The sequence below is a fragment of the Spea bombifrons genome, chromosome 5 (genome assembly GCF_027358695.1).
Source record: "Spea bombifrons isolate aSpeBom1 chromosome 5, aSpeBom1.2.pri, whole genome shotgun sequence".
NCBI lineage: Eukaryota > Metazoa > Chordata > Amphibia > Anura > Pelobatidae > Spea > Spea bombifrons.
In genome coordinates this window covers 97024834-97040061 of record NC_071091.1, presented here as the reverse complement: position 1 = coordinate 97040061, position 15228 = coordinate 97024834, and the positions used below count along the sequence as shown (strand labels likewise).

At 43.5% G+C, this 15228-nt stretch overlaps 1 protein-coding gene across 1 annotated transcript; it reads left to right on the top strand.

The window, feature by feature from the left end:
* Positions 1 to 9613: 9613 nt before the first annotated feature.
* KLF10 (KLF transcription factor 10) lies at positions 9614 to 14904 on the top strand. The gene is made up of 4 exons (XM_053466876.1): positions 9614 to 9793; positions 12076 to 12309; positions 12715 to 13639; positions 14071 to 14904. Exons 1-4 carry the CDS (start codon positions 9764 to 9766, stop codon positions 14328 to 14330), a joined length of 1449 nt encoding a protein of 482 aa, XP_053322851.1. The 5' UTR covers positions 9614 to 9763; the 3' UTR covers positions 14331 to 14904.
* Positions 14905 to 15228: the final 324 nt, after the last annotated feature.

Sequence of the window (15228 nt, the reverse complement as noted above, 5' to 3'; positions counted from 1 at the left end):
TAATCCTATATAGGCAAATGGTGCCTTAGGAAGAAAATCTTTCTATATAATATATGTATATATTGCATATTCACACGTGTATAAGGGTTGCAAACAGACCTGCATGTAGAAGGGATCTCTCATCCACATCTAGACAAGTAAAAGCTTTTAAAATAAAAAATGTTTAAAATGCCATCAAATGGATCAGAAATCCAGCACAGATGTTGATAATGTTGGAAATGGTTTTTAATGCGCATTCCGAGGCCCTTTATCGGCAACCATCGCTCCTGTGTTCCAACAATGCGTTGTGTTCGCTAAACTTTAAACTTAAAGGCTACTTTGCAAATGACCCAAACTTATCTCAGACTAGCTGAATCTTTAAATGCATTTGGAATGGAAAATAATAACTCCTGAGGTCTTGAAAGCTTCTATTAACCACTAAAGCTGCTTTTGTCCACTAAATATACATTGGCTTGCACCCTTTGCTCTGTATGGGTAGGTGGCAGATACGAGTGCAGCATTGAGGACTTCTATTGCCACATTGATGACCCCTCTGTCATTTGGGCCTCGTGCCTTCATCAGTGGTTGGAGTCTGGTACACAGGAAGATGGTCAATAATCCCTAATGAATTTCCATGCATCCCCTTTTCTACTCCGACCATAACCTCATAACCTTCTCTATAACCTTTGCATGTTGTCCTTCAACTACCACCTCTATTTAAATAGCACCCACATCTATCCATCCTCACCAGAAGTTCAACATACAATTCGACGAAGGGCTCTCACCAATCACTATGAAGGTAAATATAGCCGCACTCCCCACTATCCGTGAAGCAGACCTGGCTTCAGTAAGACCCTTCCACAGGTTCTACAGAACAGCCTGCAGATTATGGCCTCGCCATCCATTAAAACAGATGCTTTGGGACCTGAACCTGGAAGTTAATCAGCTGACTCGGTCCCCTTTTTTAGGCTCTGGACTTGGAACCTATTCCCTTTTTATTCCAGAAAAAGACCATCACATCAGCCAGGAGAGCGGGAGATTTGCAGCCTCTGTCCACAGGAGAACCGTTGTGTGTTTCTTCTGGACTGGGTAGTCTTCCCCGTCACCGGAGTTTGTAGGAAAGCTACAGAAGTGCAAGATACAACCTTCTTTCCTAACCCTAGCCATCAGGAGGAAGCCTTGCATCATTCTTTGGCTCTAAAGAGATGTTTATGGATCCAGAACAGAGAATTGGATGCATCCCAGACCTCTATCTCTACTTGTGGTCTACCAAAGGCTGCTACCTCTAAGCGGACTATTGCCCATTGGATTCCACGAGCTTTACGTCAGAACTGCAGATGTATCTTGTTCAATTTTCTCTTGTAAATCTCACGTTTTGTGCAACCGGGGTTGACATGGAATCTGTTTCCACCTAAATTCCTCACGTCAGTTTAGAGCTCCATCCTTTACCTTGTGGCAACACCACATTAAAAAAAAAAAAACCAAAATATCCGTGTAGCCCAAGCACTCAAAGAAGTCAAGAAATATATATTAATAATATATCCCTTGTATACAGCAGCAGCCCAATTTAAGCACTCTCCAATGCCTTGCCAAACATTGAAAAATACATCATGGGGAGAAAAGACATCAAACTATACTGGTAACAAAATTATAAAATCCAAAAAATAGGTAGCGCACTTATGACTGCAATCTCATCTCTTTAATCAACTTCTGGGATTTCTAAAAGATACGAGGCACAGCAATGGAAATAAAGCTTACTTGCTCCCACTCGTTCTATTTCTATGCCTGCCCACCACAACTTAGATTGCAAGCTCTGCGAAGCAGGGACCTCCTTTTCCTAACGTGTACACACCTGTCGTACCTGATAATGTCTGTAGAATGCTACACTTATTGTACCATCCTAATAGTGCCTAATAAAACATATACATATGACATATATAATAAAGTTTTTTTTTTTTGCGTGGCATCTCCCTGAGTTGGGCGGCTGATGTAATAATAGATTTTGGAGTCAGTGCATGTGTTCCTGTGCTTCAGTAAGCAGTCATGTGCTGAGCCACCTTTGTCCTACTTTTTTATGCATTCTCGTGACGTGACAAATTGAGCCAGATCATTGAAATGCAGTGACCCTTCGGCAAAGAACACGGCGAGATCAGCATTTCAGCAAACTTTTTTTGTGATCCCCTTTATGTATATAATTTTATATATATATATATATATGTGTGTGTGTGTGTGTGTCTAGTGCTTGGTGCATGGAGTGTTCCGGCTTTGTATTTCTTATTATTTCCACTTGTTATATAGGTATATATTATTTAAAGTTTTAGACTAAAGATACATTTGTCGACAGCAGGGATTTTCATTGTAACTATACTCGTGCCTGCGTTATTTTTTATTTTTAGTAAAAAATGTGTGGCGTAGGGATAGCTTTTCCCTTACATGTCGCTGCAGCTGATCGCGGGTCACGGATCATACACAGTATGCGTGGTGCGCCATTATGGTTCGTCTGTAAGCTCCCGGCTGCCATGTTTTTTTTTGTTTTGTTTTTTACGGTATTGGTTATGACATTTTTCGTAATATAGGTGCCACTACAGGGAAAAAAAAACAAAATTTTTAGCAACATGCCCTGAGCATGATTATACTTACCCCCGCCCTTTAATTTTTTTCATGTTTATATAGGGGGCTCCTTACTAGTAATCGTTAGCCAGCACAGACGTGTGTGTTTTCGGATGTTCTATCGAATACAGGTAGGTAGTTATTTGGCTTTTTCGGAACATCTTTGAAAAGAACATACAAGGATATTACGTTAATAAGGACACAATTAATTATTGCTTATTGACCCGGTCTTTGGAGTCAGGAAGCCATGTTTCCTCCTTTTTAGCCACCATTGGAAATCACCCCGATGGATACAAAACTTTTGCCTTGTTCTGGATCAACAGCAGGGTTGAACTTGTGTTTTTTCAGCCTAAAGGACACCGCAACAAGAACTCTCGACAACTGACCTGACATAATAATCTATGACATGAAATTTGACTACAATAAATAAAAAACACTTTATGGGAAGTAACAACGCCACGATCAGTTACCGTTCCCGGGGATTTGTTTAGATAACAGGTTCACTGTGTTGATTCCTACCACCTCGTAAATAAAAGAGTAATTCCGCATTACAATCACATATGTAATATGCGTGAAAGCTGAGTTTCACCGATTATCTGTTCTAATGAAATGTGTGCATTATAATCATGCATATTTATCCAGATTATTTAATGTAAGTAACTAACCTTTTTGCATCAACTTCACTAATTTGTATTATTATTAATAATTAAAATGTATTATTATTTTTATTATTATTTTTCTCAAGTTTCTTTTTTTAATATATTTCTTATCATTTATTTTGCAGCGGTTTCTTCCTCCAAAGTCGTAAGTGCACACGTATTCCAGAAGACTGTAAATATTACATAGAACAGGCATTCAGCTCCACTCCACCTCTGCACACCCCCAGTACACCCACTAACGCACCCACTTCCTCCCCAATGGATACAGTTTCAAGTCACCCTCCTAAAATATGCTGATATGCTCTATTTCATGTTTATTAAACCAGTTAGCAAAAGGTTTACTTGAAACAGATCCAACATATCCAGTTTTAACTACCCTGCTTCTCTCGGCAGTACTTAATATGTTTGTTATTCTCTCCAAGATATTTTACGCTCCAGCCCTGTTGGTTATTACAGGTCGAAGTATTGATGCTTCTCTTTCATTCACGGTTTTTTTTTAATCTAACAACCGGTTAATCTGTTTTACCCCACGTCTTCTGTGTTTATAGTACACTTTGCTATGTAAGTGGAATGTATGATTATAATGTATGCAGAATCGGACAGAGTAGTACTAGTGCTATTAACCATTTCCAGAGTTATTTGTTTAATAATATGACATTTTGGCTCATTCATACACTTCTGGAAATGTTTGTAATGTGATATACACATTGGAATTGATAGGTTGTGAATATTTCTCTATTTGATAAGGTTCATTTATTTAATGAGGTGCTTTATCCACAAAGATATATAGTACTTTATTGATACATTACTCTCTTATTCGGGCCAGGACTGGCCATTTGCCATACTAGCCAAATGCCTGGTGGCTGCTATCCATTTGTGCCCCATATTCACTCAATCTGCCACTCCAGTGGTCAGCAGCAGCTGGAGGTGGGCAAAGACATATGGGGGGGATTCTGCAGAATCACAAAAACCTAAAGGGACCAAGGCGGCTATCAGCTGCATTAAAGTGCATATTTAAAGCTTAAATATTTAAAGGAATATTTTTTACTTTTTGAGCAGGCTCAGACTGGTCATATCCTAAACCTAATGGCCAGTGGGCTGCTGACACTCACCTGATCTGCCGCTAACCCGAGCAGCGGCTGGATTTAACACACACACACAAACACCTCTTCAAGTAAGTAAAAATATTTAAAAAATCACTACCCCAAACCCCTTAAATAATACAAAATGTAATGTGGATAATATATAAAGCATGGATGTGGCCTTCTGGGTCACAAACAAAAAATGTATGTGAGGTATGACTGTAATCAGGAGATGTTGCTGGACATAAATTGGGTCATTGTTCAGCTATGACACGGTTTAAATTTTTTTTTCTATTTTAGCATAGTTTTTTTTTTTTACCTATTATCACTAATAATTATTATGTTTTATGTATTTCTACAGTTTTTTTAAAGAAGGCCCTTCTTTCCTGAACAAAAAAATGTTTCATGAAATATTGCTTCATGCTTTAACAAACATATGGTCAAAAAAGACAAAAAAAAAATGTTGGTCCTTTTGTTTGAAAACCCCGGGCCTGAAGGGGTTAAAAAGAGAGTGGCAGTCTTTAGTACATTTTGGTTATTTAACATTTTGATAATAGTATGAACTCCTCCTAACTATTGTGGGTCAACTGCACTTGCACAGTAGCGCCACCTATCGCTATTCTTTAATATAACAGCAATAAAAAAATCTCCACTGCACCTTTCCCTGTAATCCGACTCTAAAATGCCAATAGCTGAGATTTTTGTGGTGCCCCCCCAGCAAACATGAAATCCTTCAATTTGCGTTTACCCTTTTTTCCCCACCCTCTCCAGCCATATTCCGCGCAGGAGCTGTGCTCGGCAGTACGTCTTTCCTAACACCTGATACAGGGGTTTGAACTGTGTGAGCACGCGTGGAAAGCACTCCTGTTGATTTCAATGGGAGCGCTTTCCTGCCACTGATTGGCTGCTACAAGCAGACAATCGGTGAGAAGAATCCTCGGCGCACGGGGAGGGCATTACCCGCTTTAATCATTCCTTACTAATCTTGCCCCTATTTACTTCCCTGCAAAACAAATGGATGTACCGAGTCTCCCCATTACTTTGAAACCATTCCTGGAAATAAAGTGGGTGTAAACCTTCCAAGGCTTGGGGCGGAGTCTTACTTGCTGTAAAGTCTCCAATCACTGCATTCCCTTCTCAGGGGGTGGGGGCATCTATATATATATATAAAGTGTGCGTTCTGGCAGTTCTAGGAATAGTGTAAATAGCCACAGATTTCGCAGTAAAGAACTCATTATCTGTGTCTTTATAGGAAACAGGGAACCTTACTGCCTGAGCTCAGAGGGAAGCTACCGGTAAAAGCCCTTGGGATGCTCCAACGGCAGCTTATCTGTTACCAAATCTTTCCACTAACATAAATCGAGGGCACCCGTCCAGCTTTCCAGAGCTCTCTGAACCCAGTGTCCCAGTTGGACCACCAAAGCCACTTGAAACTGCTCCTGTCTGCAGATCGCTGACTTATAATAAATGGTCGCTGGCTGCTTCCCCTGTGGAGTTAATGTTACAGTCCTGGATGTTATAATCTCTGCCTTCCCGCAGGGCTGGTATGAGTTCCAGACATCCCAGGCAGCTGTCTGGAGTGCCCAAGTCAGGGAGGAAGCAACATACCTCCCAACAGTCCTGACCTTTGCAGAGCTGTGATGATTTTACTATTCTTCTCGCTTTAGGATCACCCAGTAGAGGTTTGTGTCATGGCTCGTGATTGATTAAACAGACCGTGCTGGGACATTAAGGAGGAGAGAGAGCTTTACGAGTGCAGCACAGGTGACACACCCGGTGCTTTACCCAATTCATCTGTATGTTTGACCCAGTCGTCTAACCATCACAATTTGGCCCATGTCAAAGTCGCTCAGATCCTTACGCTGCCCATTTCTCCTGCTTCTACCACATCAACTTTGAGGATGAAATGTTCACCCATTGACAGGCGCCATGATAACGAGATTATCAGTGTTATGGCTGATCGGTATATACATATATATATATATATATATATATATATATATATATATACATATCACTCACTCTCTCCCACTCACATTTTTGTTCACTCTCTCATGCTTTCTGGAAGACTCACTACCTTTCCTGTCAACCACTTCTGCTTCCATGTCTTGCAGCTTCTTGCTAATATTATCTTTTATTTATATAGCGCCAACAATTCACGTAGAGCTTGATACAATACATGTATTCAAGGGGTATGAGAAGACGAGAATTAACAGAGTAAGACAAACCGATACATTAGGTGGAGAGGCTCGGCTCGCAAGCTTACAGTCTTGAGGGCATGGGTTGAGGACAAACATAAGGAACAAAGAAAGGGTGAGAGGTAGTGTGGGGGTTGCATCCGTGACAGGGAAGTTCTAGAAACGAAGATGGTGCGGCTTCTCTGAAGAAGTGAGTTTTGAGATGTTTCTTGAATGTTGGGAGGGAGGGTAAATGCTGAAGGTTCGGTGGAAGTAGATTCCAGAGATATGGGGCAGCTTGAGTGAAATCTTGTAGACGGGAAAAGGAAGAGGTGATAAGTGAGGAGGAGAGCCTTAGCCCATGGGAAGAACGTAAGGATCGAGTAGGAGAGTATTTGTTTATGAGGGCAGTAATGTATGGAGGAACAGTATTATGGATGGCTTTATATGTTCGGACCAGGATTTTAAATTTAATTCTAAAGGTAATTGGGAGCCAGTGGAGGGCTTCACAGAGTGGGGAAGCAGAAGAGGAGTGGTCTGCAAGGAAGATAAGCCTAGCAGCAGCATTTAGGACAGAGAGTTGAGACAGTGGAATGCCAACCAGAAGAGTGCTGCAGTAGTCAAGATGAGAAATGATAAGAGAATGAATGAGAGTTTTTGTGGATTCCTGGGTGAGGAATGGGTGGATGCGAGAGATGTTTTTAGGTTCAAGCCTCAGGATATGGGGTGAGGGAATTAATGTGAGGGATGAAGGAGAGGTTTGACCCCAAGGCATCGGGCCTGGTTAGTAGGAGAGATAGTTGTGTTGGTAATTGTGATAGAGAATTTAGGTAGTGGGGTGAAGTTGGAAGGAGAGAAGATGAGTTCAGTTTTAGAAAGATTAAGTTACAGGTAGTGTTGTGACATCCATGAGAAATAGCAGACAAGCAGTTGGTAATACGCGACATGAGAGATGGAGAGAGATCAGGAGAAGACAGGTAGATTTGTGTATCATCTGCATATAGATGATACTGGAGGCCAAATTAGTTGATTAGTTTGCCAAGAGATGAAGTATAAAGAGAGAACAGCAGAGGGCCAAGGACTGTTTCTTGGGGGACGCCAACCGAAAGTGGAAGGGGTGATGATGTCTTGCCAGAGAAGGTGATAGAGAAGGAATGGTTATATATGAGATATGAGATCCAGGAGAGAACTGTATCTTGAATCCCTGTAGAAGCAAGTGAGTCAAAAAGAAGGTGGTGATCAACAGTATCAAAAGCAGCAGAGAGATCCAGTAGAATTAGAATGGAGAAGTGACCTTTAGCTTTGGCAGAGAGCAAGTCATTGGAGACTTTTGTTAGAGCCGTTTCAGTAGAATGAAGGGGTTTGAAACCAGACTGTAGAGGGTCAAGGAGGGAATCACCGGAGAGGAAGTTAGTGAGGCGATTGTACACAATCTGTTCAAGCAGCTTAGAGGTAAAAGGAAGCAGAGAGATAGGCCGGTAGTTAGTCAGATAGGTGGGATCTAAGGAAGGATTTTTTAGAATGGGTGTGATTAGCGCATGCTTGAAGATTGTTGGTATAGTTTCAGATGATAGAGAAAGGTTAAATAGGTGGGTAAGTGATGGACCAAGGGATGGACATAGAAACTTTGCGAGGTATGATGTGATGGAGTCAAGGGGACAGGTTGTTGGGTGAGAGGAAGAAAGAAAAGTGGTGATCGCTTCTTCTTTCTCCTCTCTTCTATCTTCATCTGCATCTCTGTAGGCATAACCTCCCAGTGAACTTCCACCAAAACGGTGGCGCTTCTGATCGTGGGAGAGGACGTCACCGGAAGATCCACCCTTTTGGAGGAAGTTCACATGAGGTAATTTTAGGGTAAAATGGCAGAGCTTGTGGTGACGTCATTTCCCCCAATCAGGGGAGAAGACGTCACCGAAAGCTCCACCATATTGGCAGAAGTTCGCCAGGAGGTCGTGTCCATTGAGACGTGGACGAAAAAATAGATAAGAGAAAAGAGAAGAACAAGAAGATGCGATACACAGAAGAGAGGGGAGGGAGACAGTGTGAGAGAGTAGAAGTGAAACAGCCAACGAACTTGGGACAAAAATTCAGAGCTTTTTGCTTTGTTTTCATCTGGCAAATTAGACTAAAATCTATATATGTATAAAACAAAGAGCAGCATTCAGTTTGGGGAGTGGATAGAATGAGGTCTGGCTTTACTGCAGTAGTTGTTTATTCAGCGTTACTATTGTCCTGGTTTTTGTGGGACAGTCCTGATTTTTAGGCACTTTCCCAGATTGCTAATTGTTGAGTGGGGAGCATGGGCCAAATGCAGCACCGAGCGTCACAAGGGTCCTCATCCAGTAATGTTTAAATGACAGGCGCTCTGATTCAAAATGTTGGGATGTGTTATTAAACCACAATTCATCGTTCATAACTGGGTACCCTATCCATCTAGAGCGCAGCTGTCTTGCTTTGCTGTTCTCAGCGTCTGGGGGAGTATTCCTCCCCATTCTCCCTCCGTTCTGTTAAGTTGCTGATTGTTGATGCAGCCAGCTTTTGTATGGGTATGGGATATCAGAGCACCAGTTTTGCTACTTTTGTCATCGATGCCAGTTTTCCTTAAACTAATCCGTTCATACGTTAAATATCCCTGCAGCAATTACTGGTTACAATCATCAAACTAGGATTTTATTTTAAAAACTGTGAACACGATGTCGCCCTTTTATATATCATCCTTGATCATAAAATAATCACAATTCTTATTATTTTTAGACCAATCACAGGCCCTTTTCTGATCACACATAAAACTGTCCAGGGCTCCACCTGAAGAGAACAAAGGCATGGGTGGGGGCCACGGGACCCTTGGTCAGCCATTATCCCTTGCTCTGCGTTTTGCTATCTACAGGGGGATGGGAGCGCAACAGGATTGAGACGTGACAATGAGTCACGCACCCTCTCCCAGCCTCTCGTTACAGAGACTGCCGGTGATGCTGCATCACCCAGGGACTTCCCAGGGGTTTGTGTACCACGCACTGACTGCAGCGCTTCCACGCCGCTTAGCAGCAGCTGATCACGCGCTGCCTGGCCGCTCATTGGCTGATGCTTCACACACCTTTGCCTCTCATTGGCCAGGGGCTCTTCCCGCCCACAACTACGTTTGGGAGCGGAGTAGTATCTGAATGGAGCAGCTGGGAGCGAGTGAAGAAAGATAAAATAAGTATCAGAGCCAGGAGTGGAGAGCACAGCATCCGATACACTGCGCCTGCAACGAGCGATGAGCTGCCTCCCCGACACGCACGCCATGGTGAGTCTACCCGCTCACTGGGGCAAAACACTCAGAGATCCGTCAAGAGGGTGGATTATTTGGGGTGCGCACCGAGTCTGTGAATGCGGGACAGCTGGCGAGGGGTAGACACGGCAGTGCATGGGGTGGGATAGGCACCGGCTGCCCCTATAGCGGGCAATAGATGCTTTACACAGGTGTGAATTAATTGGCAGCAGGTAGTGATTCTCAGTGTTCTATACAGAGAAGGCGCAATGAGCTGTAATAAGTTAATTAGCGCAATCTGATTGATGATACGTTCACAGGGCTCACGTACTGGGGTGATATATGAATCCCTGCACATCGGCACTGTGTAAAGTTCGGAAGAAGGTCAGGTTAATGGAGTGGAAATCCCTGTGTGATATCTGGGACTGACAGGGGGTGCTCCGCACGGGTGTATATGGAGTGCCTGGGACCAGGTAAAATGCACACCCGTCATCCAGCCCGTTTTGTTTATGCGTCTCGCCCTGTTTATTTTCGCTGTAACTCAAGAGTATGGGCTGGAAGGGGTTGCCCGGGGCAGTGCTTGTAATTGCACTATTTGTCACCTGTTTCTCTTCTGTCAGTCCCTGTCCGTCATACCGGGTCACGCACTGGTAATGTAACCTGACGAGTGTGTAAACGCGCGTACCGAGCGGTGTGGGGGTTCCGCCAGTATAACGGCACGGAGGGGGGTACATCGCGGGGCATACCGTGGGGTACGTGGCTCTTTATGTGGAGGATCATGCCTGCGCTGTAGCTGGGCGCAGCTCGCTCGGAGCCGGAACGTGCTGGTTCGGGGGCGCGCGGCAATAGTCCATGCGCGCTCACAGCGCCTTCACTTGGAAAGTAGGTGAAAGGTTTTGCGCGCGGAAGGTCGCTGTGTTCACGCATCCGGAGTGCTCCAGGGCAGCCGCTGATCACGTTCCTTTCACGTGCCCGCCCCGTCCTTCCTGGGCCAATCATTGTTTGGGAAACGTCCTCTTTGAAGGCCAATTGGCTTGAGCGCCGAAGCTGATTGGCTAAAGCTCGCAGCGGTGTGTTTGCATCTCTGGGGTGAGGTGGGGGCCGTAGTGTGAGTTACTCTGCTGTCCGGCGCGTGACACCGCTGGACCTTGGTTTTGGGGGCGGGCAGAACACAAAGGCATACGTTTTGTGTACTGACTGTGATACACGGCACCGATATATGGATGGAGTTTACAAACAGTGGCACGAACCTAAATATACCCTGTAACCCTTCTGGGCTGGGTAGCCCAGGGTAAAAGTGACATTGGGATGTCAAACAATGCTTGTCAGTCAAAGGGTTAAACTTTTTCTTGAAAATTCCAACTTGTCACGTAAGCCCCCGCTGCTCCCCCCAACAGGTTTTGCGACAGGATGTGTTTTTTTATTATTATTATTTAGATTTTTTTTTTCTTAATGCATTTTAAAACTGTATGTCCCATATGAACAATACAATAAATCACATGTGAATTTCATATGCATTTATCATATGTGCTCCCAGTTAAGGGACACCGTGTCATTCCATATATGTGTGTGTGTGTGTGTGTGTGTGTGTGTGTGTGTGTGTATATATTGCTTTTTTTCAATTATCTTACATCCACTGTCTAGACCATTATTAGATCACCCAAAACAAGGGTCTTTTCTGATGGAGAGGCGAGTGTGACCTCTCAAAGAGGTCTATTCACTAAAGCTTCAGCTACAGGAAGAGCTTGGCTGGCCCTGTATACTGTGTACCCTTTTAGTTATGCATTATACAGGGCCAGGTCAGGCTTTAGCTGGAGAACCTTGCCAATGCTGACCCTTCCTAATGAACAGATAGATGAATTAACCCACACCTCTCCTGCTAACTCTCTCTTTAGTGAATGGATGCTGCTTGTTCCTTATCAGCAGCACTTTACCCCTTTCATGAGCTGCTTGTCATGGCCATCTGTTACCTCTAAATATGGCACTGGGTGGAATTAGCCGGCTTTTCTTGTGACATTACACCCGTGTAGCATATTCCATATACTTTCGTCTCGTTTGCCACAGCTGGGGCGTTTTGTCATATGTGGCGTGCTTAACGCGTGTGCGTAGATCTTTTCGCTGTTTGACGGAGAAACCGGCTGCAGCAGAAGCATCCTGTCTTCCTCGATATTTATAATCTGTTTATGAGACGAGCGCCCCTTCACAGACCTGCATACAGCCATCCCTTATCGAGTTTCTGATACTATGCATTATACGGAATCGCAGCTCACATGGGAAAGTAGCAATCAGTTAATATCTTTGTTTCTTTTTTTCCCTAGCTTGACAAAATGGAAGAAGATGAGAGACGGCAGCGCAGAGGGTCCTTGTGGAACGCAACCACGGAGAAAGGACACTTCGAAGCAGTAGAGGCGCTCATGTACATGAGCAACCGCTGGAAGTCCGAACCCAATAAGTATGTCGAGATAAGGCCGGTTACTCCAGCGTCCGACCTGTCTGAAAATGAAGATATCGTGATGATGAATGCACCGGAGTTCCATCCTGTCCCTGCCTTTGTAAGTCTGTCTTATGCTGGGTTCATTTCCCATTTAATAATCACCACATGAAAGAGTTATATATATTGCAACATAACAGAGCATTCCGATACTAAAGAAGCGTTCATCTTCACATTAAGATCTTACAATCATAGAGGTTGTGAATGGGGGATAGAAGGTATAATTGGATCCGGACATTGATGCTTCTGATCTGTTTTTTAACCATGCAATGACACCTGGAAGAATACATGGGACACACACGTGATGCAGTTACTTCCATGTACTTGACATGTTTAGGATAGCATTTTAGATTATTTGGCCGCGAGTAGATCTCACAGGCACGGATTATTTATTTATGTATAGCTGCATTTCATGTGTTGGAAGAGTTTTTTAGATTTGTTTTTTTCTCCCTTCTCTTCATTGCAGTGTTTAACACCTCCTTACAGCCCCCCGGAGTTTGAGATGTCTCCTCAGTCAATGTCTCCGGCCCCAGTTATGGAAAAATGCAAGCCGTTCACTAGCTTGACTCGTAGTAATCAAGCAGTGGACATTAAAGAGCCGTCTGCCGTAACATCGCAGCAAAAAGCTCAGGTGACAAGCGTGATTCGCCATACAGCAGACGCTCTGCACTACAGCCAACCTCCGGCGGTCCCAAACATGTTCCGGGCCAATCCCGCGAACAAAGTTCTACGTGAGCGAGAGGAATCTTGGATGAAAAGTGCGCCCAGTCTTGTTGCACAGCCACATCCGGCTTCAAACAAACAAAGAGAATTGTGTCATAAAGACAAAATTAAAGTGGAGACACAGAATGTGCCTTGCTTTCAGCAGGTGCAGAATGACTGTTTCCCAACTGCCTGTCAGATTAGTGTCAACAATGGTATCCACGAGCCATCTCCTCCAGACACATGTCTTATTCCACTGCAAACCCAATCGCCTCCACTGTTCGTATCCACCCCTGTTGGCACCGGTGGGGTTTCGCAGATGCCAGTCTTGTGTCAGATGGTCCCCTTCTCTTCAAACAACTCGGTAGTGACTACAGTAGTTACCAATTCACAGCCGGCTCCGACCCAAACAGTCGTGCAACCCTTATTTTACATGGGAACACAAGTGCCTAAAGGAGCGGTGATGTTTGTCATGCCACAGCCAGTTGTGCACAATGCAAAGACTCTCTTGACCGGCTGCACTAAGCTGTCACCCATAGCCCCCGCACCCGGTATTGTGCCTTCTGAAACAAAGATCCTTTCACATACAGACAACTTGCGCATCCGAAGTCACATCTGCAGTCACGCCGGCTGCGGGAAGACTTACTTCAAGAGCTCCCATTTAAAGGCACACATGCGAACGCATACAGGTATAGCACTTAACCGTTGGCAAGGAGTGAAAAGAAGAGCTTCTGGTACAAACTGGTAAAAATAGTGCGTTTTCTATAACAACTGATGTAAAGTTACTTGTGATCATTTTTACCACTTTGCACCAGTGTTGCTCTTCATACATGACCTATATAGTTCTTTAAAACCGATTGCAATTTTTATTAATTCTTGGTAATGTGGGCCATTTCTTTTGGTTTTGGGAACTCTGTCACTTAACAGTGTTATTCCTCCAATATCAGCTATGAAATATACTTTTGTGCGGGTTTAGCCGGCATGTAAAGCACAGTTTATTGGGTGCCTGACTCCAGTCATAGGGACGCTACTTTTCCATGCTGTGAGAGGAGTTGCAAACATGAGACGTACAGATGCAGAAAATTCTAATAATGTAATGTTTCTCATTTTTCCTTTTCAGGAGAAAAGCCCTTCAGCTGTAGCTGGGAAGATTGTGACCGTAAATTTGCTCGCTCTGATGAGCTCTCCCGCCACCGCAGAACACACACCGGGGAAAAGAAGTTTGCATGTCCGAAATGCGACCGGCGTTTTATGCGCAGCGATCACCTGGCAAAACATGCAAGACGTCACCTCTCGACAAAGAAGCTGCCTACCTGGCAGATGGAGGTGAGCCGGCTTAGTGACTTAGCTGTGCCACAAGCCTCGGCTCCTGTTCAGTGAAACCAAAAACAGGGTTAACTCTGCAACCAAATGTTCTTTACTCGTCCAAGGCCTCGGCCCGGACGTAAAATCACTTCAGCTGTTCGCTGTGAATATGGTTAGGACTCCAACTGCAAGACAAAAACAGAGTTGGTGACCGGATGACAGCAGTCACCGAGTGTCTCGGATTCCTGAGTTTGTTGCACTGAAGAAGTGGATAATGCAGTAACAATATATGTGCACATAAGTGTTTCTTTTCACTGACAATAATGCAGCCAAATACTTTTTGCATTATTGTAACCATCTCATTAGTGTAAGCGATTGCTCTGGCTGGAGCTTACAAAACATTTATGGTATGTCCTGCTAGCTTGTGAGTGTTGAAAGGTTCCCCCCCCCCAGCTGGTACCAAAAGGCCTGGCTACAATTTTACTCCTATAGGTTCTGAAAAGTATACCCATAAGGTAAAGCGGTATCAACAGAGACTGCTAGTGCTTGTACATATATTTAATTAAAAGACATTTTCTTATAATTAAGTAAAAAAAAATTATGTATTTGCTGTTTTATTTGGTGCATGTTTTTCTATTTTCACAGAATCGGAACAGTTACAGGATTTAGATATGTTTTCTTTAAACCTTTATATAAATCGGCACTATTTTCCAGTGTTTTTTTTTGTTTTGTTTTTTATTTTTTTTTTTAATAATTCTCACTCAGGATTTTCCAGAACTCCTATAATTATTTTTCCTCCTTGTGCTTCTTGCAGAATTGTTATTTTAAAACATGTCTTTTGTTGGTTTGCACAAACTGTGTAGGTTTCAGGCAACGCAGGAATTGGGCCTATGTGCATTTACATTTTCGGTAACTCAGCACTGTGAAAGTATGTTCTCCATTCCATGCTAAGACTTGATTGTATAGTGAAATG